Here is a 26,480-nt window from a genome sequence, read left to right as displayed (position 1 = left end):
AGTTCCAGAGCCCGCGAGCCACAATTACCGAGCCCACCGGCCTCAACTATCAACGCCCACCCTCCGCAACAAGAGAAGGCACCACAGCGAGGAGTTCGTGCACTGCATCTAGAGAGCAGCCCCCGCTCTCCACAGCCAGAGAAAGCCCTCACAGCAGCCAAGACCCAGCAGAGCCAGAAATCAGTACAACAACAAAAAAAACAGAAAGATGCCGACAGTCTGACCCCTACCCACTTGCAGTCACCACTCAGACTCCATCCTCCCCTGACGGTCTCCGTCCTGGCCAACGGAACGCCTGCCTGCTCACTGCATCTGCACCCCTGTGGTTGGTGCAATAACTCTTCCTCCTATAAATTCAACCCCGAGTCTATAGTCTTTTCTGTGGCTGCTGAAGACCAAAACTAAAAGAAAAAGCTCACATAATTTTTTCTAACACTGTTTGTTTTCTACTCCTGAAAATACGCCTTGAGATTAACACTGTAAAAGGCCTTACATTTTGACAATCAGCATTTATGACTACTGATGAGGAGGTGCGTTTTTTCCCTCTGATAGGCAGGGCTGTGTGAGGTGATATGCTTTGGGGTGTCTGTGGGCCGCCTGCCTGCTGACGACTGGGTTCATGTTCTTGTCTTGCTTGTTGTTCACGTGAGGCATCCAGCGCTGGGTGCTGCAGGCAGTTGGGTGGTGCTGGGTCTTGGATTCAGGTGGGGGTCTTCAGGGGAGTGCTCACTGATTAATACTCCCTGGGGTCAGGAGTTCTCGGATGGTCTAGTGTCCTGACTCAGACGTCCCCTCCAGAGACTCAGGCCCAGGTTCTAGTCAGGGAACCAAGATTCCACAAGCCGTTTGTTATGGCAATAAAGGGGATTAAAACAAACAAGCTAACAAACAAACACACACAAAAAATCTCCCCCAAAACAACAAAAAAACCTCCAAAAATACACCAACAACAAAGAACAAAAAATGAAACGCAGACAAACGTTAAAAGCAAAATCAAACAGAAAACAAAAACAAAAGAACACACGCACACAAACGAAACCAAAACAGACCACAGAAAACTAAGTACAAGAGAGTGACTCCGTGAGCAAAGAAAACCAAAAATGGTGTCAACCAATCAGAAACAAAACTAAACCACAAACAAGACCAAAGTAGAGTGCCAAATGAGGAACACAGCAAAGAAAACAAAATAACCAAACAAACATGATGGGAAAAAAAAAAAAAAAGGAGAGCAAAAACTATAAAAGAGGGCTTCCCAGGCTGCTCAGAGGTCAAGAATCTGCCTGACAAGCAGGACACGTGGGTTTGATCCCTACGTCGCGAAGTTCCCAGGAGAAGGAAATGGCAACCCACTACAGTATTCTTGCCTAGGAAATCCCAGGGTCAGAGGAGCTTCAGGGAGCTACAGTTCATAGGGTTGAGAAGAGTTGGACACAACTTAGCAACTAAATCAACAAAAATTTATGATGATGGAAACACTTCACAGAAAATCAAAGATGCAACAATAACAAAAATTCACCCAAAGACTAAAAGTCTATCTTAATAATGTAACTGGAAATAAGTTTCTTGATGTTATCAATGTATTACATTAAGAATAGTAAAACCTAATTTCTAAAATACTTATTAGAAACAAGATAGAAACTTTCTAGAAAGGATATAAAAGAACTTGTCTTAGCCTTAGTCAGACTTCTGGAACAATACAAGACTTTACTTCTTCTAAAACACATATATTTAACATTGTTGTTTAATCTAATTTGCCCCTGAGCAGGTAAAAATAAAGTACAATAATAAGCTTCAAGCTTTTCAATGGTTTCTTATATCTACCACTTTAAAATGCTACTTTTAAACTCATTATAAAAGCGCCGTGAAATATTCTAATGATCAGTAGGTATCTGGTTCTGCTATCAAGTAGTTATATTTTCTTCTCATTTGAAAGATTCACTTCTTAATCTCAGTCAAACCTTAACAAAACAGCAATGAATAAAGTAAGCAGTGTGGAAAATAAGAAAAGGAAGTCACAAATATTCAACTGTAATTGTTCTAGTTATGGCTTCAGACAATGAAGGTCCAAGTGCTTAGTGAACCAATTATGCATGTCAACAGAGACCACATTCTGCTCTAAAACCAAAAAGCACAAATGCCTTCTGTGTCAGATGAAATTAGATTCTTTTTTTGCCTACAAAAAGAGAAAGCAATTCTATTAAAATCATAATTCAGTCTCTGAAATTTCCATCTGAATCAGTAAAAATATGACCTTTAAAACATGGTTAGTGTATTTATGGCAAAGTTAATTTAACACGGTTCAAGAGCATTAGGTGAATAAGCCCACCCATGAGATCTCAAGAGAACTAATCAACTTATCAGGAGACACAGATTTAAGGACTGGCTCTGCCCTTTTTATAACTGTACAGCAGTCACTTGTCCTTCCCTAGGTCTCAATTTCCTCTTTTATAAAACAAGATTCTTAACTTCACCTATACCTCATACAGCTATTAAAAGAATCAAATGTGAAATAGCTTAGAAATTAAAAACCTTCTATAAAGATGCTGTAATTCTAGCACTGATTTTAGTAAGGACCAACAGGACAGACCCTGGAGCTCCAGCACAGTCACTCCTAACTTTGTCACTGCTGCTGCTAAGCTGCTTCGGTCGTGTCCGACTCCGTGCCACCCCATGGACGGCAGCCCACCAGGCTCCCCCGTCGCTGGGATTCTCCAGGCAAGAACACTGGAGTGGGTTGCCCTAGGTGTACCCTAATGACATTTCTCTAAACAGACCAGTATCCAGACAGAGTTGAAATAGGTTACAAACGTTATTGTCTTGGCCAAGTTCTTTCTTTTTGTCTTTATTCCATCTTGTCATTGTCAATTCCGTGGTTTTTAAAAGGGAGATGATCCCACATAAGAATGGATAAAGCAAATGCGGTCAAGTTGAAATGATGATAATCTGGTTGACAAGTCTATGGGAGTTCATTTACTACTTCACTTTTATTTCATATGTTTCACATTTTTCTTAACAAATATTTTAATCTACTAGTATCAACACCTATTTGTCTTATATTTTCCAACCACTTGCTACTTGAATCCTGCATTTCAGACCTCTCTTCTAATCATCTGTCATTCTCATTTCTGAGCCAAGCAAATCTTAGCAGCTAGCTACTGCATTTCCTTCCACTCTTTTCTCACTGACCCTCAGTTCCAGCCAGAGTCCTCACTTCCTCAAACACACCAATCTTATTTTTGCTCTTGCTGTTTCCTCTTTCTGGAAGGTTCTTACTCCTAGATTTTCACATGCCCCTCCCTCAACTCAGTGAGGTATTTGCTCACCCAGAAAGGGCCTTTCCTGACCAACTCATGTAAATTAGCAATCATCACTCTTTAGCCTCTTATCCTGCTTTATAGCGGTAAAGATTTTATTATAATTTCAGTTCAGTCCAATTGCTCAGTCATATCCAACTCTTTGCGACCCCGTGGACTGCAGTACACCAGGCTTTCCTGTCCTTCACCAACTCCTGGAGCTTGCTCGAATTCATGCCCATTGAGTCAGTGATGTCATCCAACCATCTTATCCTCTGTCATCCCCTTCTCCTTCTGCCTTCAGTCTTTCCCAGCATCAGGGTCTTCTCAAATGAGTCAGTTCTTCGCATCAGGTGGCCAAAGTTTCAGCTTCAGCATCAGTCCTTCCAGTGAATATTCAGGACTGATTTCCTTTAGGATTGACTGGTTGGCTCTCCTTGCAGTCCAAGGGACTCTCAAGAGTCTTCTCCAATACCACAGTTCAAGAGCATCAATTCTTCAGCGCTCAGCTTTCTTTATGGTCCAACTCTCACATCCATACATGACTACTGGAAAAAACACAGCTTTGACTAGATGGACCTTTGTTGTCTATAATTTATTTATATGTTATATGTATTTTTAACATGTCTGTCTTCCTCCCCAATGTATTTACAACATAAAAGCCAACTCCACCTGACACAATCTTTCCATGACCTGAACTATCTTCTTAACACCAATTATGCTTCTTCAGATACCCTATTAAATCCAACTCATGCTTCCCCATACATGCGTCTGTTTCCTTTCTCTATGACTCTGCCCAGGTAGTGACCATCACCAGTCACATGCTCAAATGCTACCCCACACTGTAAGACAGTTTAAAGACCACCTTCACGGATATTCCTGGCTGACACTTCCTGAACTGCTATAATTCTTCATGTGAACCACTCCAAAGGCATTATTCTTCTACACTCTATTTTACTTATTTTAAAATTTCTCCTAATAACATGCAGCTTGTGTGCAGGATCTGAACAAATTCACTTTTAGACCTCTGAGTTACTTATGTAAAGAAGGAATGAAAATATTTGTATATCTATTTTTTGGGTATTATAATTAAGTATATGCATTACTGTTACTATATCAAAGGGCAGACAGAAAAGTAACGCAAAAACCCTAAAATACACTAATAAATACCTAATGCAACTACTCTGCTTTCCCTTTTTGTTGCTGTTGGCAAAAATACACCTGTTTTCCCAACTTCCTTGCTTCTGCCTTTATATAATTTTCCCCTACTAAGTTTCTTAAATTTATTCATATTTCTTTATGCTCAAATCACAGCTCTTTCCTTATTATCGATGTTAAGACTTCCAGGTCTTTGTTGCCAGTTTTCCACAGTTCGCTGTGATCCACACAGTAATGTCATATAGAACCTACATGAACCTTAAGTCACAGGGTTGATGTTTTTGGCTCAGTTCAAAATGTTGACAGTTTTTGCTGTTTTGTTTTGCTTTTAAAGAAATGAAAACTATAATTCAGGTCATCATATTCTAAGAAACTAGTATCCATATATCGTTTACTAGTAGAGTGAGAATTAATTCATTCATCAAACTGACCATCAGTTTATGTGCCAAGCTCTGCTATGATTATCCTGAATTACTGAAAAGTTTGATGTACAGAAATTTAAGAGTTAATGGCCAAAATACAGAGTTATAATACATAAAAGAAAAAATCTTATAAGCAAATTTGAGCCCTAAAATGTTTTCATCAAGGATATTAAAAAAAAAATTTAAGTTAGTAGAATTCTAATAAATGAGCAATTTCAAAGGCACAAAATATTCCTAAATCCAACTTTGGTTAACTGTAATAAACTCATACAAACCTTTTAAATTTGGGTATAAATTCAGATTATACTCACACACCTGGTTTTTCTTTTTTCTTCTTTCTTTTAAGTACAATATCCCTGGGTATGGCTAAAAATACAGAGAATGCCTAATATGAATTTACACACAAATTCTGAACAATTACTTGGCAGTGGATTCCTTCAGATCACTGCCATCCAGGTTTAACTCTCTACTGAGCAGGACATTTCTAGTTCAGTATCTATCCAGGGGACATTCAAGTAGCTGAAACTCACAGTGGTAAACCACAAAAAGAATAATTTTTACAATTATAAGCCTCATCATTGGCTGGGCTGCCAATGCTCCCTGTAGTTCACAGGTGTCAAACTTCTGATCATCTCTCAACAGTTCAGATTCAGAGATCTGATTATAAAAAATAAAAAACACGAGTTAAGACAAATATGGTATACATAATTCCCTAGGTTCTCAGAACTAAATATAACTACAATACTTCTTTGACAAATGGTAAATAGCCACACTACTTTAACTCACAAAGAATTCCGAATCCCTCACAGATAGTACATATTCTGCCAACCAGAGCTCATCTTTGACTTTTGAGCGAGAAGTAAATTATCTAGCTCTAAATCCTACATTAAAGCTCGTCATACAGACTCAACGTCTTGGGACGATGATGAAACATTATGGCTAGCATTGTCACCTACACAGACAGCAAACTGATTTTTTAACACTGCAAGTGGAGTCGGAAGAACCCATGTTATGCTCCAGACCTGCCCGTTACCCGACGTCAGCTACTACCTCTCTGAAAGTTAAAACATGTTCAACAAATAAATGAGGGAAATAAATGACGGCTGTTCTTCTTATCTCATTGGATTATATCAAATCAGTCTGAGGGGCAAGGTGGAAAAATATGAAAGTGCTACTCTGTAAATCTTTAACCACTATAAATTTGAGAGCTGTTACTAGGATTAGATGTTCAAAGAAATATCTGATTACTTGAATTCAATGTAAGATTAATTTCTTAATATCTCTGTATTCTAATGGGCTAGAACAGTGGTTTTGAGGTGATACAGAATCACCTACAGAATTTAAAACATTAACAACAATAAAAACATACACAGCCCTGGATCTAGCACTACACACTCAGATTTAGGGAGTCTGAGGTGAAGTCCAGAACTCAGTATTTTTTTTAAACATTACACCTAGATTCTGATGCATAATTACCTAGAGACAATACAGGATCAGATGAGCACAAATGTGAACCAATTACTACTATTACTTCAACAGAAACTTCGCTGCATATTTAAATTTAAAACTATAGTTTGACTCGACTTTTATTTCATTTTTATGGGACAAGTATATTGTAGAATTTCATATGCCCAAAGGCAAATGGTAATTGACTTACAATTATGAAGAAATGGCTCTCTTCTTCCCACGCCTTTCCTGTGTCTATATGTGTAGAAGAGTTTATTTAGAACGGCACATGGTTAGACAAACTAACTCAAGTCTAAACTTGAGTCTAAACTTGATTGACATGGGTTGACTTTAAAAAACAATATAAATATCACCCAATCACCTCAGAACTAGACTTGACTTCTTCTGTGGCTGGTTTAGATGTACCAAGAGTTGAAGTATCATTGCTGCAGTCAGACATACCTAAAAGTAAAATGTGTTAAGCACACATTAAATAATTTAGTTAAGAGAGCTGTATCACTTCACTGATATTCTTACATTCCACAACATAAATTATTTATTTACAGTCAGAATGTGTTTTGCAAAACTATCTACAATCATATGTGTATCTATTGATTGTAACAGGTAAGTGATTCTAAAAACAAACAAAAATTTAGGAAAAGTTTTTATGCAAAATGTAAAAATACATACTTCAATGACTAAAAAATAATTTCATTTAATCCTTATGGATATGAAACAAGTCAAAAGATCAGAGTGTCCACTTGATTTGACAGATGAAAAAACTGATATCCAAAGATGTCACGATATCAAAAGATGAAGCCAAAATATTATTTACTTATGGCCCACATAAAATCAATGTTTCAGATTAGAACTTAGACATGTTCCAGTTCCCTGGCCAGTGCTCTTTAATACTGTCACAAATGCAACTGCTCACTGTCAAAATTAAACACTAAAATCAGATTTCATTCAGTACAACTTTAAGAGGCGATTTCTGCTTCTAACTTGTTCAACAACATTAGAGAATGCCAAGCAAATAAAGAATTAAAATTCAGCAGTGTCCACACGACTAGAAAAAAATCACTTTTAATTCCAATCTTAAAGAAAGGCAATGCCAAAGAATGTTCAAACTACCATACGATCACACTCATTTCATATGCCAGCAAGATTATGCTCAAAATCCTTCAAGCTAGGCTTCAGCAGTATGTGAACCAAGAACTTCCAGACATACAAGGTGGATTTAGAAAAGGCAGAGGAACCAGAGATCAATTGCCAACATCCGTTAGTGAGAGAAAGCAAGAGAATTCCAGAAAAAAACATCTGCTTCACGGACTACGCTAAAGCCTTTGACTGTATGGATCACAACAAACTGTGGAAAATTCTTAGAGAGATGGGAATACCAGACCACCTCACCTGTCTCCTGAGAAACCTGTCTGCAGGTCAAGAAGTAACAGTTAGAACTGGACATGGAACAATGGACTAGTTCAAAATTGGGAATCCTAGAAGGCTATATATGGTCACCCTGCTTATTTAACTTATATGCAGAGTACATCCTGTGAAATACTGGGCTGGATGAAGCACAAGCTGGAATCAAGATTGCCGGGAGAAATATAAACAACCTCATATATGCAGAGGACCCCACTCATGGCATAAAGTAAAGAGGAACTAAAAAACCTCTTGATGAAGGTGAAAGAGGAGAGTGAAAAAGCTAGCTTAAAACTCAACTAAAGATCATGGCATCTGGTCCCATCACTTCATGGCAAACAGATGGGGAAACAATGGATACAGTGATAGACTTTTATTTTCTTGGGCTCCAAAATCACTGCAGATGGTAACTGCAGTCATGAAATTAAAAGATGCTTGCTCCTTGGAAGAAAAGCCATGACAAAGTTAGATAGTATATTAAAAAGCAGAGACACCACTTTGCTGACAAAGGTCCTCATAGTCAAGGCTATGGTTTTCCTAGTAATCATGTATGAATATAAGAGCTGGACCATAAAGAAGGCTGAGCACCAAAAAATTAATGATTTCGAACCGTAGTGCTGAAGAAGACTCTTGAGAGTCCCCTGGACAGCAAGGAGATCAAACCAGTCAATCCTAAAGGAAATCAACTTTGAATATTCATTGGAAGAACTGATGCTGAAGCTCCAAGGCTCTGGCCATCCAACGTGAAGAGCTGACTCACTGGAAAAGACCCTGAGGCTGGGAAAGATCGAGGGCAAGAGAAGAAGGGGGTGACAGAGGACAAGATGGATGGATGACATCACTGACTCAATGGACATGAGTTTGAACAAACTTCAGGAGACAGTGAAGGACAGGGAAGCCTGATGTGCTGCAGTTCATCAGGTCTCGAACAGTCATACACGACTTAGTTACTGAACAACAACAGTAAGGAGATAGAAAAGTAAAATCTAATTCAAGCTAAAAGAGTAGTCAGTCCTCCATATCTGCAGGTTCAAACAAAGATTGAAAATATTTTTAAAAAGGAAAAAAAAAACCCTTCGGAAAGTTTCAAAAAGCAAAACTTGAATTTGCCATACACCAGCAAATATTTACATAGCATTTACATTTGCATTACATTATATACTACAAACGTGTACATACTATATACGTATGTACATATTAAATACATATTAGAAGCCTGGCATGCTGCAGTTCATGGGGTCACAAAGAGTCAGACACGACTTAGCGAGTGAACAATAACATATTATAGGTAATTTAGAGATGATTTAAAGTATATGGGAGTATGTGCATAAGTTAGATGCAAATACTGTACCATTTTATACAAGCGCCTTCTTATCTGAGAGTGTAAAAGAACCAATGCCCCACCGATACCAAGGGTGACCGTACTTTGAATCTAATCAAGGAGATAGATAAATAAGCACAAAATACCACATCAGGTACTACAATGCAGAGAAACAGAGAAACAAAAAAACTCATGAAATACAATGAAGGGAACAATTTTTGTGCATGCTCAGTCACTCAGTCATATCTGACTCTTTGTGACCCCATGGACTTAGCCCTCCAATCTCCTCTGTCCATGGGATTTCCCAGGCAAGAACACCAGAGTGGGTTGCCATTTCCTTCTTTAAACAATTTTACTGCTTGCCAACTGAATCCAGTACCACATTAAGAAAATAATACAACATGAACAAGAGGGATTTATCCCAGGAATGCAAGACTGTTCAATTAAGAAAATCTTTTAATATATAATATATTCATTAATCTAAGCTGAAAAACATGGTTTTCTACACAGATGAGAAATCTACTGACAGAATTCAACACCCATTCACAATTCAATAATCAAGGAAGAAGGAATTAAGGGAGACATCTTCAACACGATACAGGCTTTAATCCATTATCTTATTTAATAAATAACAGAGGCATTTCCATTAAGACTAAGAACAATGCAAAAACCCACCATCTCTGCTACTATTCAACACTGAACTAGAGGTATTAGCCAGTTCAAAGAGATAAGAAAAATCAATTATAAGATAGGTAAAGAAGTAAACATTTCTTTTTGCAGATCATATAATAGTACACCTGAAAAACTCCAAAAAATCAATGCTAAAACTAAGTAAAAAATAGAAGAATTTAGTGAAAAAGTAGGATAAAGAATTAACATACAAAAGGAGTTTGGGGTTAACATATACACACTACTGTACATAAAACAGATAATTTTAAAATAATATTGAAAAGTAATAATCAGAGGACTTAATGGCAGAGAAAAATTCTATTTACAATAACAACAACAAAGAAGATTAAATAACCTAGGAATAAATTAAACAATGTATAAAGTCTATATGAAAAAAATGTTTACACGTAACTGCTAAGACCCTGAAGACTGAGCAAACAAAAAGACAGTGGTATTCTTAGCCATGATGATGCTGTATGTGCATGCACGCTCAGTCACTTCAGTTGTGTCCAAGTCTTTGCGATCCCATGGACTGCAGCCCTCCAGGCTCCTCTGTCCATGGGATTTTCCCAGCAAGAATACTGGAATGGATTGCTATGTCCTTCTCCAGGGAATCTTCCTGACCCAGGGATTGAACCCACATCTCTTGCATTGCAGGCAGATTCTTTACCCCTGAGCTACCAGGGAAGACCATGATGATATTAAAAGAAGTCATTTCTTCCTTACTTAATTTACAAATTCAATGCAATACGAGAAATATATATAACAAGTTAAACTATACAGTTAGACAAGTTACACTACAGTTGATACGGAAAAATCAAACATGTAATAATAGCCAGGAAAACAATGAAAAAGGAAAATCACAAGAGGACTAAATTTGTCAGACATTAAAACATACCACCAAGCATCTATAATTAAAGCAGTATGGCAGTAGCACAAGAATAAACAGAGAGACCAGAATAAAAAGCCAAGTTAGACCATATACACACAAAAATTTAATATATAACAAAGGTGACATCTTAAATCACTTAATTACAAATGGACTTCCCAATAAATAATACCAGGAAAATTAGGTAGCCATTTGGAAAAATACAAAATTAGATCCATATCTCACACCACACACAAGAATAAACTTCAAATGAATTAGGAATCTAGATATAAAGGATGAAAACTCAAATAAATTGCTAAAAGAAAACATACATGAGTTGTACTTTAAATTTTCTAAGAATCTAGAGACAATTTTAAAAACTGATAAATTTGACTAAATAAGAATTTTAAAACTGAATAACACAAGTGTTAAAAAGACAAAAGGCAACTGAAAAACTAGGGAAATACTTATACGCTGCTGCTGCTGCTGCTAATTCGCTTCAGTCGTGTCTGACTCTGCGACCCCATAGACGGCAGCCCATGAGGCTCCCCCATCCCTGGGATTCTCCAGGCAAGAACACTGAAGCAAGTTGCCATTTCCTTCTCCAATGCATGAAAGTTAAAAGTGAAAGTGAAGTCGCTCAGTCGTGTCCGACTCTTCACAACCCCATGGACTGCAACCTACCAGGCTCCTCCATCCATGGGATTTTCCAGGCAAGAGTACTGGAGTGGGGTGCCATTGCCTACTCCTAACATACGCTACAATAGGTTAATAGTCCTAACATAAAGAACTCTTAAAACAAAGGGAAGAAAACAAAAAAACAGAAAGCAGGAAAAAGACATGAACAGACAATTCACAAAAAAAAGATTAAAATAGCCTCTAAAATATAAAAAATGATCAAATTCACTCGTGTTAGAGAAATTCAGGTTAAAACAACACTGAGATACCATTTCTCATCTACTAGATAAGCAAAATTTTTTAAATAACAAAACACTGTGTTACTGAGGATGTGAGGAAACAGGCACTCAGGTACACTGCTGCTGGGAATACAAACTTGTACATTCACTCTGGAGGGAACCTGGGTAACGCCTGACAAAACCACACGCGCTCACTTTTGAGCCCAGCAGTCCATGTCCAGGATACATCCTGGGAATGCATCCCCAGCAATACAAAACTACAGACACACTGCTGCATTCTTCACAGATGTAAAGTACTGGGGGGAAGGCACCTAAATGTCTACATACAGGAAGGTGACTGAATAAACTATGACACATCCAGACAATGGAGTACTGTACAACTGTTGAAAAAAATGAAGATCTCTATGATATGCAGTAATTTCCAAGACACAGTGAAAAGCCAAAAAAACCAAAGTTCAAAAGTACCTATAGATACGCTGTCTCAATGTAAGAACAGAAAGGATACATGAAGATACATGCTTCTGTTCACTGGAACAAAAATACAATAAATCAGAGATTACGGAGGTAGGTTACCTACAGGGAATAGGAGAGAAAGGAGTGCGAAAAACTAGGAAATGGGAGCAGGGTAGCAGGAATAAGGAACAAGTGACACCCCTTGGAATATTTAGTTTTAAATAATTCTGACTCTTAGAACCACAGTAATTTTGAGAGAAATTCAAATGGCATAAAATCATAACAAATGAAACTGTATTAAAAAAGAATAAACCAGGAAACGGACGGGGGAAACGAGGATGGGCAAAGGGAGAAGGAGGAGAAGAAAGCGGAGAGAGGGGAGGGGAAGAACGGGGGCGAGAGAAAGGAAAGGCAGGAGAATAGAGTATCCTGCCTGGACACCATGAGGCTAAAGACGGAGAGAATTAGATACAAAGCCTATTAATACAGTATTTCCCACAGGGGTACACGTTACTAATTCTTAAACTACTTTATGTGTGTAACAGAACAGAACAAATATGCGAACAGAATGTAGGTACTAAAAATTTAAGTTTCTCACTGTTGGAGAAAAAATTACAAAGAGAAATGCTAAATAAGCACTGTTGTATTGGACTGGAAATAGTTATCAGTATTATTTTTAATATATGTGTATGTATTTGTGTATGTATGTTATACACACACATATGCATGTATGTACTGGCCTCCTAGCTTTGTCCCCTGAGAGGACCTAGAAGCAGTGATACCCAGTAACAATGATGCCATCTGGTACTCAGTCCCTAAACACTGTTTTCCAATAAAAGGAACCACCGTTCTTAAGGAAAAGTGGACGATTCTAAGACTGGGATAAGGACAAGACAAGATGAGCCTGGGACATTTTCTGGGGTCAGAAATAAGAAAAAAATTCAATTAAAAAAGGGGACTTGCCAAAAGAAGAAAGGACCCAACCAGAAGGAGTTCCTAATGGCCACTGCTGGAACATCTTGAGCAACAAAGCAAATCATGATAGTACTAGATTTGAACTCACATAATAAAACAAATACTAATGCGTCCACACTGACATAAAAAATAACCAAATACAAATGGGGTAAAGTGACCATTCCTCACATGAGAATTTCCATTAATGAGCACGAAGTGAAGTGAAGTGAAGTCGCTCAGTCGTGTGCGACTCTGCAACCCCATGGACCGTAGCCCACCAGCTCCTCCGTCCATGGCATTCTCCAGGCAAGAATACTGGAGTGGGTTGCCATTTCCTTCTCCAATTAATGAGCACAGAAAAGAGAAAACCAGAAATCCCCACCAGGCAAACATCACAGTAGTAAGTGTTGCAGACGGATGTTAAAATAAAAGGGCAAGTTTGAGGAGAAATAGAATTTACATAATCTGCAAGTATCTCCTATAACTACTCAACTGAAGAAAGAAAGACAGTAAATGCAGAACTCATAGTTCACAGTGAAGAAACTCAGCAGATCTCTCTCAAAGTGATTAAGTAATCACCAGTAGTAAGATATACCAAGAGCATAATCCCTAAGATGCTGAGCTGAGAAGGACAACATCATTTTTGCAGTATTTGTCCCCTAGATGCAGAAGTTCAGTCTAATGATGAGAAAACATTGGAAAAACCCAAACTGAGGAACATTCTATAAGATACTTGACCAGTACTTTTCAAAAGTGACATGGTCATGAAAGACTAGGAAAGTGTGAGAAATGTACATATTGAAAGAGACTTTGGAGAAATGATTAATTTCAATGAGGGTTCCTAGACAGGATCCTGAAACAGAAAAAGGAGAGTCAGTTGAAAATTTGGTGAAACTCTAATAATGGCTGTTGTTTAGTCAATAATATTATACCAATGTTAGTTTCCTATTCTTGATAATTATGTTACGGTTATGTGAGCATCAGGGGAAGAAGGTAAGAAGTATAAGGAAACTACTATTTTTGCAAGTCTAAAATCAGAACAAAATAAACGTTTTTTAAGAACAGTAAAGAAATCTGAGCAAAGTTAGAGGAATTACCCTCAGATAGGAGGAGGAAACCTGTCCCACAGAGGAAAGAATGAAAGAAGGAAGGAACCCACAGAAACAGTGGAAAACGGAAGAAAGCTAGAGGAGTTCATTTTCGCTGCTACTACTTTCAGGAGTTACCATCTGCTCCCGCGCATGAACCAGTAGCACCAAACAGGAAAACATATCCTTATTACACAGCTCAGAAGACCAAATGACAGCTTTAGAATGGGGGCTGCTTACCGGAATGACCACGCCATGGTTAGAAGTTTGCAACTTTCCGAGGCAAGAGGAGATAGAGACAGAGGTAACAACTGAAAATGGCTTGGTGAGGAGGTCTCCACAAAAATCCTGAACTACGCGGTGTGGAGAAGTTGTGGTGAACACATCCATGTCCTGGGATCATGGAACACCCTAACTCACAGGGACAGAAGCTCCTGTTCTCAGAATCACTCCAGATCTTGTCCAATATATCACTTCATCTGGCTATCGATCTGTGTCCTTTACTATGTCCTTTATTATTAATATATAATAAACTGCTAAGTATAAAAAAAAAAACTCCTGGAAGATAGGGAAAGGGGGAATCAAATTTCTGAGAACTACAGAAACAGGTATTATGTCTGTGTTTCATTCATATTATTTAAATGTTCCGACCTTCACAGTTTTTAGAAGTTCATTTGTTCATAACTTTAATAACTGGCAACACTGCGAATGACAAGATTTAAAAATAATGGCATTCACTAAACTTACTGTGACAATCACTTCATGATGCATGTAAATCAAATCATTATGCTGTACACCTTAAGCTTATACAGTGCTTTATGTCAATTATATCTCAAAAAAGCTGGAAGAAAAAATAAAACTTACAATTATGGGGGGGGAAGTGACTTGCAATACGTGCTATTTAAGATATATGTTTTCTGATCTTTACATGAATTTAAAGTTATCTTTAACAGTGATCCTCAAAATGATAAATCATTATTTCAAAACTACCATTAACACTGAAGCTTCACAGGCTGGTTTATACTGGACGCCAAAAATATCTTGTCATCTCTGGGGCTCTACTTCTATAAATTGACCAGAAGTATTCATTACCTGGGAGAAGGCAATGGCACCCCACTCCAGTACTCTTGCCTGGAAAATCCCATGGACAGAGGAGCCTGGTAGGCTGCAGTCCACGGGATCGCTAAGAGTTGGACACAACTGAGCGACTTCACTTTTCACTTTCATGCATTAGAGGAGGAAATGGCAACCCACTCCAGTGTTCTTGCCTAGAGAATCCCAGGGACAGCAGGGCCTGGTGGGCTGCCGTCTATGGGGTCGCACAGAGTCGGACACGACTGAAGCGACTTAGCAGCAGCAGTAGCAGCGTTCATTAACTAATGAGTGTAAGAACCAATGATCTATAAAGTGAATTACTAATTAGCATCTGTAAAAATGTATAATTAATGTTACATAAAGTTTATACTTCATCCCACTGTTCGGAGTTGCTTTTAATTTATTATCACAATCACATTTTGTTTTCTACAAACTGAATAGACCAGTTCTATATCTGGGCTTTCCTGATGGCTCAGCGGTAAAGGACCTGTCCCAATGCAGGAGAGTTTAATGAGGGAGAATTCAATATCCTACAACTGTTAAATGCATTCAGGATCTTTCTCAGGACCCAGGAAAGAGAGGACAGGAAGGCAGAGATTTGCCAGGACCCTGGAAGATAAAAAGAAACACATGACTCCATGGATATCAGACAAGAAAAAAATGCATTTATAATCGCCATAATGCTGAGGACTTAAAGATTTAGAAGTATAATACTAAAGAAAGAAAGTTGAACAGAAATTATAACATGAACATTTCAAATAAAGGTACTCACATATCACAGGGCATCTGAAAAGGTATGCTCAAGGCACAGGAAAGCAAACATAAGCACAGCAGACATAAACAGGATAAACACAGCACAGTGGAAGGAGAATCTACATTTTTGGAATGAAAATAAGTATGCTATTACGGAATCTAAAACAAAATTCACTTGAATAAAATACAAGCCGTCTAAGAAACTTCTTGAATTTTTATGATGAAATATGAGTCTCCAAAGAACTATCTGAAGAGATATTCTTTGTAGATTACATTAGTGAAAAAGTTGGAGAAGTACTGTAAATAATTATGAAGGAATTCTGCTGGAACTCAAGGACAATGCTAGTGAGGTAGGTAACAGAAACTTGAGGGCAATCAGTAGCAAAGCCTGGGCTTGCTTCGTCTGAACTTGCTTTAACTTCTCTAGACAAAGAGTATGTCACTGATTTCAGAGACTGGTTATTGATTAAAAGAGAGTGGCTCTATTTCTTTTGCTCTAGATAGAATCTATGGAAATACATCTATCTTTTTTTGTTCATGGATAAATAAAAGAGAATGGTTAAGATTTGTTTTTATTTCATAATCCAATATTAATCTTCAAGTTGCACTGACTGGTTTACAATAAAAAAATTATAAAGCTAAAAACTTAGTTTTCTTAGTCAAAACTATCTAAAATAGTGTGTAATTTTTTATGACGATAGCTTCCTTAACCTACGAGGAAAATCCTTTTCCCTACAGTCAACACAAATGATGTTGAACTCAAAGTGGTTTACCATACAATACCTTCAAAGTATATTCCACTTTCTTTCATAAGTAGAATAATCAAATAAGATTTAAAAAATCATATATATACGTATTATACTGCTGTCTTTATGTCAACAACTATCTGGTATCTGTAAAAGCTATGTTGTTAGACACTCATTAGTCCTTTTAGGTAGTAATAAATTCAGTTCATGTTGCTCATTAAGATAAACACACAGTCTAGACAATTCAAAAGTAGAAAACTCTGACAAAATATAGTTATTCTCAATTATATATAGTAATGAGAAACAATTTAAAAACCAACGTAACAGAGATTCAACTATTTTCATCCTCATGATTATCACCAACTTCTAACCAAGTGACAAAATTGACAGTTCGGAGAAGTCTTTTTATTTGCCCCATTCAGAGTGTGTTACAGAGAAACTAATGAGAAGTCAAATGGTAAGACTCTCAAAGCTAAATTACTCCCTGAAAAGAAAACTAGTTGTAAATAAACTCTAAATTATTCAGTGTACTGTGGCCTCATTCTTCACAGATGGCTAGCTAAGGTCCAGAACACGAGCAGTGAAGTGAAGCAAGAGAACTGGAGAGTTCCTTTAGTTCTGTTATTAATTCCCAAAACCATATAAAATAAACCCCTCAATATTCACAGGTAATTTTTTCAATGGGAAAAGCTCAGAGAAAATAATCTAAGAAACAGTTCAGTTCAGTCGCTCAGGCATGTCCGACTCTTTGTGACCCCATGAACCACAACACGCCAGGCCTCCCTGTCCAACACCAACTCCCGGAGTTCACCCAAACCCATGTCCATCGAGTCGGTGATGCCATCCAACCATCTCATGCTCTGTCATCCCCTTCTCCTCCTGCCCTCCATCTTTCCCAGCATCAGGGTACAGCTTAGTAATATAGATACAGATGGCTATATAGAAATAGACAGATATGTGTCTTTACACGAATCAGTGCATATTTCTTAGAAGCAACCCTAGCAACGGTGAGCACACACAGTGCCCAGATCTTGGTTTCTAATACCATTCTCCAATAAAGGGCACCGGAGCTCCCTGGAGAAATGGCTGTTTCTAGGACTGGGGCAGGATATATACAAGATGAGCCTGGAGCATCTCGTACTGCTGGAAAGGAAGAATGTGCTTTTTTCAAAAACCCCACCAGAACAGAACAACAAAAAAAAACTCAAAAGAATATAAGAACTAACTGAAAAATCTTCTAAAGGCCAAAGCTGGAACAATCTGAGCAACAAAATTAATAAATACTGGATTATATACTATATTACCGTATAAAGTAAGATTGGATTTTATGCAAAGTATAAAATATCCAAGAATCAATCAATACTGATGTAAATAAATGATTGAATAAATAAATATGAGAAAAGAGGCAAATCTCCTTTGCAGAAAAATCCCCCAAATTTATATACATACCACTGTGAAGAAGGTAGAGCATAATACCCCACACATTAAGAGTGCGTTTCATATAATGACTTTCTTCTAAAAAGTACAATATACAAAGAGGGGGGCAACTTTACAGTGTACAGAGCTGACACTGTCAAAAGCCAGGTGATCAAAGTTAACATCAACAATGGTAGGCAGATTGACACCATCTTCTCTTGATCCAAGAACTGCACTTCACCTCAGTGGTCTTTCTCCCCAAGACACGTTACCCGGTTGAATAATGAGAAAAGAATCACACAAACCCCAGCTGAGGCACAATCTACAATCACCCGCTCCTGTATCCTTGCCTGGAGAATCCCATGGACAGTGGAGCCTGGCAGGCCATGGTCCACGGGGTCGCAGAGTCGGACACGACTGAAGCGACTGAGCACGCGGCACTACAACCACCTGACCTGATATCCTCAAAACTATCACCCTGTCATCAAAAACAAGGCGTCCTTGCAAGAAACTGCTAAGAGGACACACGGCAACTAAACTGTGGATTTATTCCAGGGTGGAGTCCTGCGAGAGAAGCAGCACGTTAGGAGAAAACTGAGGCATCTCCACACACATCAGTTGCTGCTGCTGCTAAGTCGCTTCAGTCGTGTCTGACTCTGTGCGACCCCATAGACGGCAGCCCACCAGGCTTCCCCGTACCTGGGATTCTCCAGGCAAGAACAATGGAGTGGGTTGCCATTTCCTTCTCCAATGCATGAAAGTGAAGAGAGAAAGTGAAGTCGCTCAGTCGTGTCCGACTCTGGCGACCCCATGGACTGCAGCCCACCAGGCTCCTCCGTCCATGGGACCCTCCAGGCAAGAGTACTGGAGTGGGGTGCCATTGCCTTCTCCGACACACATCAGTTAATGATGTGTAAATACTGGTTCACCAATTGCGACAAATGTGCCATACTAATGTAATATGTTAATAATGTGGGAAACTGGGAATAGTGTACGTAGGAATCTGTACACTATTTCTACAATAATTGTTAGTCTAAAACTATTCTAAAATAAGAATTTATTATAAAATAATCAAAGAATATTGTGCTATAGTATTCTTATTATATAATATGTACTGTTTTGTTAGTATTAATACAAACTTATGCTATTAAAATAGTTTATTTTCATGCACTTGGAAAAAACAATATAACTGGCAATTTAACTGTTATATTTATAAATGCTGCTGTTGCTAAGTCACTTCAGTCATGTCCGACTCTGTGCGACCCCATAGACGGCAGCCTACCAGGCTCCGCCGTCCCTGGGATTCTCCAGGCAAGAGCACTGGAGTGGGCTGCCATTTCCTTCTCCAGTTTATGAAAGTGAAAAGTGAAAGTGAAGTCGCTCAGTTGTATCCAACTCTTAGTGACCTCATGGACTGCAGCCCACCAGGCTCCTCCATCCATGGGATTTTCTAGGCAAGAGTACGGGACTGGGGTGCCATCGCCTTCTCCATATTTATAAATATTTATATTTAAAATCCTATATTACAAAACTCCATAAACTGAAATCTTTCATACTATCAACTTGGAAATTCAATCAATATTTAGGTGTCAGGAACTGAGACAGGTCCGGGGGAGTCAGTGAGCCAAAAAAAAGACGTGGTCCCTGTCTGCATGGAAATGGAGAGAGTGGAACAGAAAGACAACCATACAATCATACATATAAACGTCAACTGCAACTGTGGTAAGTGTACGATGTTACTGTCTCAGGTTAGATTAGGGAGCTTAGATCATGTCCTAAAGAAGCAAAACTTCAGTTGAGGTGTGAAGGATAGTTGGAAGCCAACAAGTAAAACGAAAGTAAAGAACGAGTGGTCTAGACAGGGAGAAAAGCACGTGCCAAAGCCGTGCAATGCAAGAGCAAGACGAGTGCAAAGGACTGGTGAAGGCCAGCACTCGTGAAATGAAGAGTTACGGCTGGAGGGCTAGGTGCTGTTACAGAGTTTTGTTTTTACCCCAAAAGCAATGAGAAGCCATAAAAAGATTGGGAGGGAGGAGGGAAGAGCTGACAATCAGATGTGTTTTCAAAATAAATCACTGTGCCTTTAGGATGGATACTGGATTAGAGATGATCTGAAGAAGTGGGTAAACAAGAAAGAAGGCTCCTGTAGAAATTTCAAGCGAGATTATGGTAACAAAGTAAAGTGGTTGTAGTGGAAATGGGAAACACTAGACAGGTTTAAGAGATATTTAGAAAATAAGACTAATAAAAACTTGTTGACAGACTGGACCTATCAGGGAGAGGAGTGAATAAGGTTCACTCCTACTTTCCTGAATTTTCCAACTGGTAAGATAATGGAGTCATTCACTAAAATAAAAAACAAAGAAAGAAGAAAAAACATATTGGGGCGGGGGTTGGGAGTGAGGGAGAGACCAGTTTAGTTTCAGACCTTGTATATGAGATATCTTTAATATAGTCCAGAGAGGTGCTAACTTAAAGTAAGATATACAGATCTAGAGCTCAGAGGAGATAGAAAACACTCACATCCTTAGAAAAGCTGACATCTTTATCCTAGAAAAGCAGCTAACCATAATCCCCAAACATCCAAGGAAAATATTAGACTCTGACCATCTGGATTTAGTTAAAACAAAAAGCTGAGAAAAAACACGGCAGTAATATCTCACCAGCTAAAACAAAAACTACACAACATGCGAAACAGATATTTTAAAAAATCTTATTTCAATGGTATATTTATTATGTCACCAACCATATAGTATTTTAAAGTTTTAGTTGCTGCTGCTGCTAAGTCGCTTCAGTCGTGTCCGACTCTGTGCAACCCCAGAGATGGCAGCCCACCAGGCTCCCCCATCCCTGGGATTCTCCAGGCAAGACTACTGGAGTGGGTTGCCATTTCCTTCTCCAATGAATGAAAGTGAAAAATGAAAGTGAAGTCGCTCAGTCCTGCCTGACTCTTAGTGACCCCATGGACTACAGCCTACCAGGCTCCTCCATCCATGGGATTTTCCAGGCAAGAGTACTGGAGTGGGGTGCCATTGCCTTCTCCGAAAGTTTTAGCAGGGCTGGGTAATAAAGTGGAGACTACCCATCCTATTTTATCTTAACTAATTTAAACAGCCACATGTGGCAAGTGGCTACTCTGTCAGAGAGCAGCAGTTTAGAGCTTTCTCATGAATTTCATCCAATCCCCAACATCTACTTTGCGAATTAACTGACAGCAGGTGTGAGGGACAGAGGGATTAAAGAAGTAGAAGCTTCCATTCCATTTGCTCATTATCTGAATTTTTATTTCAAGAACATATCTTAGTTGTCATGCTGAAAATGTGCTTAATTTTAAAAGTAAATAATACACTGTACAGAAAAATGAGGAAATACAGAAAAACAAAAATAATCTATAAACATACCTTTAAGAAACATTCTACAATTTACATTCAGTCAAACATGAAGAGGATCTATATTTTTAGCCCTTTTGTTAGAAGGACACCAATGGCTCCAGTTACTCTGAGTTCTCTTCTCCCCCATCCCCATCCCAACATGTTGGAAATCCTATGAGAAAGCCATCGGCTCTAGAACTCCACTTCAAGGCTGCCAAATATAAACACTTAATAGTCCTCTTGCTTTTCTCCCTTTCACCACCATCACCCTCTGCCACCAATGTCTCACACTTTAACTAGAAACCACAATGTCACAAAATCATTTAGTCACTACAGTGATAAAGAGTACAAGCTTTGGAGTCAAGCAACTTTGTGAGTCTCCTTTAATTCGTCCAATTAGTTGGACTAATTACTTCTACTGGTTTCTACACCTGTTTCTTTATTTAACAGAAAATAAGAAATTCCTAAAACATATAAAGCATCTATAAAGCATAATGCCTAGCCCGTTATGGACTTCCACATCCTGGTGCTATCCTAGACACTCAATGCAGAGCTCTGAAACAAAACACAGAGCCATCCTAGAGGTTATATCCCCTGGCTTAACCCCAGGGACTCTTTCTACCTGGAATGTGAATCCATCCCTTATCAGGTATTTTACAAAGTACTTTATCAGAATACCATATTCCTCTTCTCTTGGACAAAGCTTTTCCAACCAACGTGCCAAGAACGAATTATGGATGTGCTGAAATAATGACCCCCCCCACTCCCTGGCCCCCTCAGCTTTCAGGGAACCAGGGAGTCTGCCATACAAATAATCGTTTTATGTGTGCCACGACGCAGAGAAGTTTGGAAACCTTGCTCTAACACTATCTCACGTTGGCAGAACATTGGAGCTGGCAGCTTCCTTCCTCTAGCTGACTTGGGTCTCGCCACCAACTCTGTCATTCTCACGATTCTGCTTCAAAGACAGCCGTGCCACAGTTCTCCCAAAGGACCAAAAAGAATCAAGCCTGGATGTCAAGGAGCTGTGAGTCCAGCGCCACACAGATACACAAAAAATGAAACAAAACTCTCAGGTGACAATATGGCAGAGATGCTACCAAATTTTCACAAAACATCTGAGCAATTTCCAGCAATACCTGCCTATAACTATTTCAAGGCAAAAGTTTAGAAGTAATGGAGGAAAGATGAAAGAGAAAGTCACAAAGGAAAGAGAAAACGAAAATGTGTGCTTTTGTAGAGAACAGCTGAGGATTTGTAAGAGCTATTCAGTGGCTTCCATGACTGGCAAAGTTAGGAGACACTAAAGAGGACAAGAGTATTTTCAAGTTCCTTTGTTTTATAGTCTTTTTTTTTCATACTTCCTAGAACTAATGCTGGTGAATATCTGACTTTTAGACCGTTATAGTCCCTAAGTCATCGTCGTCCATATTTTGTGGAACTACTCTCTCCAGTCTGTACATATATCATTAGTTTTTCATCCATAACCATATTCTCTTAAATTCCCTATTAAATTTACTTACTCCATCCTCAATTTATTCCTTATCCCATCCCAAATTCATCATTCTGGAATGTGTTTACACCTCCAGACTCTTACAATGCTAAGTCTATTACTTAAAGCCTTTATTTTCACATTTTCCACTCCTCATATGTCATCTCACACACTCACACACACACAGATTTGTATCTACCCCATAGGAAAACTATCAAATGACACTCCATAGGCCTCCTCCAAATTCATTTCTTTTTGTCATACTTTTTGATATGACATGAAATCAGGTGTTCAATTATTGAAAATTAATAAAGGAAGAGACCTTCTTAATGTCTGAGAGAAAATCAGGTGAGATACCTCCAACTTGTACCAAAGATGTAAAGAAAATATGCTAGAAGCACTGGAGTAGTAGTTGTCTGGATTCAGTAGCTCAGTCTGGATTCAGATAACCCAGGTTCAATCCTGGCTCCACCAGTGTAGTTCTGAGCAGATTAGCTTCAGTTTATCATTTAGTTCCAATTTCTTTATCTGTGTGTGTGTGCTCACTCAGTCGTGCCAGACTCTTTGTAACTCCATGGACCGTGCAGGCGGGCTCTACCCATGGAATTCTCCAGGCAGAAATACTGGTGTGGATTGCCATGCCCTCTTCCAGGGGATCTTCCTGACCTTGGGATTGTGTCTATTGCGTCTCCTGCACTGCCAGGCGGATTATTTACCCCTGCACTACCTGAGAAGCCCTTCTTAATCTACAGAAATGAAAAGCTCAGCCGAGTTATAAGGCTGCTTTGAGGGTGGGATGAGGCAAGGAGATCACACAAAGCACCCAGCACAATGCCGGCCCACAGCACGCAGACAGATATCAGTCTTCTGGCTTCCTCATTGCCTTAGAAGGAAACTAATTTAGCATGGTTGATTTTTTTAATAAAGATTATGTTTTCTGTCACACCCCCCCTACTCCGCAAAGTAAGGATGCTAGATAGAGGGAAAATTAATTTTTGAGCAGAAGACGCTGGTCACTCTGTATGGACTATGATAAGCTGTATAGTTCTCTTCAAGTTTAAACATTCTATAAAATAGGCGTCAAACATTTTAGAAGGTCAACCCTTGATCAACAAACACCATCAAATCAGCAAATTTCAATATGCACTCTAAACTTACATTAAGTTTGGAAGGATACTAACTTATTCACAAAAGAGAATTATCATTATTCTTAATCTAGAGGTAATATGGAGAGAAAAGAGATGTCAAGATGAGCAGCAACATGCCAAAGACTTAGGGACCACACCACTGAAACATGCTTTGCCCTTTCTAAATAAGCTGAAGGCCGAAGTAGATAACCTTAAGTGAAAAATAAGAAAATGAAAAAAAAAAAAAGAAAATGAAAACAAAGTACAGTAGAAGTTTAAACTTTTACTCTGAGCTGTACCCAGTGGGTTGGTGATATTTAATATGTATTCAATAATCATAAATGTATCAATTTATAAATCCACTGGATCTCTACAACATTGGCCACCAAGAGCTATCCCTAAAAAGAAACCTCAAAACCACAAATCAGGAACTAAATAAGTAGGCAGCCTTACTTCCTTCTCTAGGTCTAGGAAGGAATTTAGAAACACTGAAATTCTAAAGTACCTAGAGATTTCATCACTATAAAGCTAGAATCTCTGCATTCTACTCTCCATGGTGCCCAAACTAGCTATGTAGAGTTTGAAAACAAAAAAAAAGCTCCACACACACACACACAAAAAAGTTTTCATTAACTTCAAGAAGACACTGCCTTAAGGAGTGGTTTTTAATCTACTGGAGGTTATATATCTCATTTAAGAATTTTCTTCAGAGGAGAGAAAATGTACTGAAACAAAACTTTGCCCATAATTTCGGGGGTGGGGATGAGGAAGTCCCCTGAAAGTCACAGACCATGGACTCCCTAAGGCATGACCCAGGATTTAGGCAAACTAATTTATCAATCTGAAAAAGAAGGAAAGTAACTGAGGCAGAGATTTTAATCCAAAAAATAAAATAAGATTAGAAATATTTGCTGTTTTCTCAGCTAAGGAGTGTTAGACCTGGTGGCTGGGAGGGAGGGTTGAGCAAGGAAAAAACAAAAGTGGGATTAAAACAGTACTGACCTGTAATCTGTTGTCTTCAAATCGAAAGAGCAGCAATAAAACAGCCAACTCCTGCAGCCTTAACCCAGGAAGGATTTAACATAACCAATTCTTGTGCACATTCCCACACCAGTGAGGTTAATTAAACAGCAAAGGGGAACACACAAACACCTGCCACTTTTGCAGCCGAAAGCACAAGTTTAACAAAAGTCCTTCAAATCTTCCATCTTTTTCTTCCTTAAGAACCGACTCAGAGAAATTACATGTTTTAATCCAGGAGAAAAGGAAGGGAGGGGGACAAATCCTAAAAGGGGGTTGGTTAAAAGGATGTGCAGGAAGTGGAAACTACAAACTTTTTGAGATCAAAGGGCTCAAGAGGGCGGATAAGAACATAAAGGAAGTAATAATAAAATAAAGTAAAAGGGGAAAGCGTCTAGAAACTGTTCTTAAAACAACAACAACAAAAACCTCTTTCCTTTTTCCTAGACACGTAAACAGTAGTTAACTTGGCAAAGAGGAACGGACGAGACGACAGCACAACTTCCTTCCCAAACTCCAACATTCCTTGGACGTCCTCTCCAGCACAGTCAGGCTTGGGACATTTCCTAGGCAAGGCTCCTCCCTGCACCACAGCCTGAGGAACCTCTAGCAGGGACTATCGCTGCGGGAGAGGGGAAGTGGCGGATGCAGGGAAAGAAAATCAGCAATACAGGCTGGACACCAAACCGGAGGGTGGCCCACTCGGAGACTCAGTCGAAAAGACCCGGATCCTGCAATCCCTTTCCCCACTCAATGCGTTCACAACCCGGAGGGTGCCGCCCTGGGAGGGCCGGTCCTACCGCTTCACCCGGCTGTTTCGGGGGCACACTCAGGGTGACAAGAGGGACGAAGGGGTAGAAATTCAAGGCCGAGTACCTGGGTAGAGAGAGATGGCACACACAGTCTAAGGACAGAAGTGCCCTGTGAAAGTACGGAACAGCGAACCCCGGAGGCAACGTGTCCGGCCGGGCAACCAGCTCCAAGCAGCCTTCCCCCGCCTCCTTCCCAGCCGGCCAGCTCCGCCCTCACCTGTCTGCAGGGAAGCCGGCAGCACTCACGTCGAGGATTATCCTTGCCTCTGCTCCCTGAAGTCGCCTCAGCCCTGGCCAGAAGTGAGCGGAAACGCGACTTGTGCCTGTTCCTTCTTCCCCTCCCGCCACGCACCTCGGCTCCTCCGGGGCGGGGAGCAACTCCAACTGTCACAGCCTCACACTGACCAACCTCCGAATCTACTCAGACCGGCAGCCTCTCCACCGGCGGCCTACAGCTCCTGCACCCGGAGCGGCAGAGCCGGAAGTGAGGGGACCGGAAGTAGCGTTGTCCGTGGCCCTGGACGGCCTCTCTCTCCCTCAATCTGGCCAGCCCAGCCACGTCTCGATGGTGCCAGCACACCTCCCGCGAGGTCCCCTCTCCAGGGGGCGGGCCCCGCCCCGCCCACTGCGGCCCTAG

The 26,480-nt window shown here is 39.5% G+C and overlaps 1 protein-coding gene across 4 annotated transcripts in view; it reads right to left on the bottom strand.

Annotated features, from left to right (window-relative positions):
• Positions 1-26,345, bottom strand: part of ARFIP1 (ARF interacting protein 1) — a 140,081-nt gene extending 113,736 nt beyond the window's left edge. Inside the window, exons 1-2 of one of the 4 annotated variants that reach the window (XM_070386662.1) lie at positions 26,061-26,345; positions 6,702-6,781 (exon numbers count right to left, since the gene is read on the bottom strand). In XM_070386662.1, the coding sequence (XP_070242763.1) occupies positions 6,702-6,779 (78 nt within the window). In that variant the 5' untranslated portion in view covers positions 6,780-6,781; positions 26,061-26,345. The remainder of the gene's footprint in view (positions 1-6,701; positions 6,782-26,060) is intronic. The other 3 variants (XM_070386658.1, XM_070386659.1, XM_070386660.1) reach the window with 3 other exon arrangements.
• Positions 26,346-26,480: the final 135 nt, after the last annotated feature.

Source organism: Bos mutus, chromosome 17 (assembly GCF_027580195.1).
Source record: "Bos mutus isolate GX-2022 chromosome 17, NWIPB_WYAK_1.1, whole genome shotgun sequence".
Taxonomy (NCBI): domain Eukaryota; kingdom Metazoa; phylum Chordata; class Mammalia; order Artiodactyla; family Bovidae; genus Bos; species Bos mutus.
Note: the sequence above shows the minus strand (reverse complement) of the source record. Positions and strands in the feature narration are given on the sequence as shown.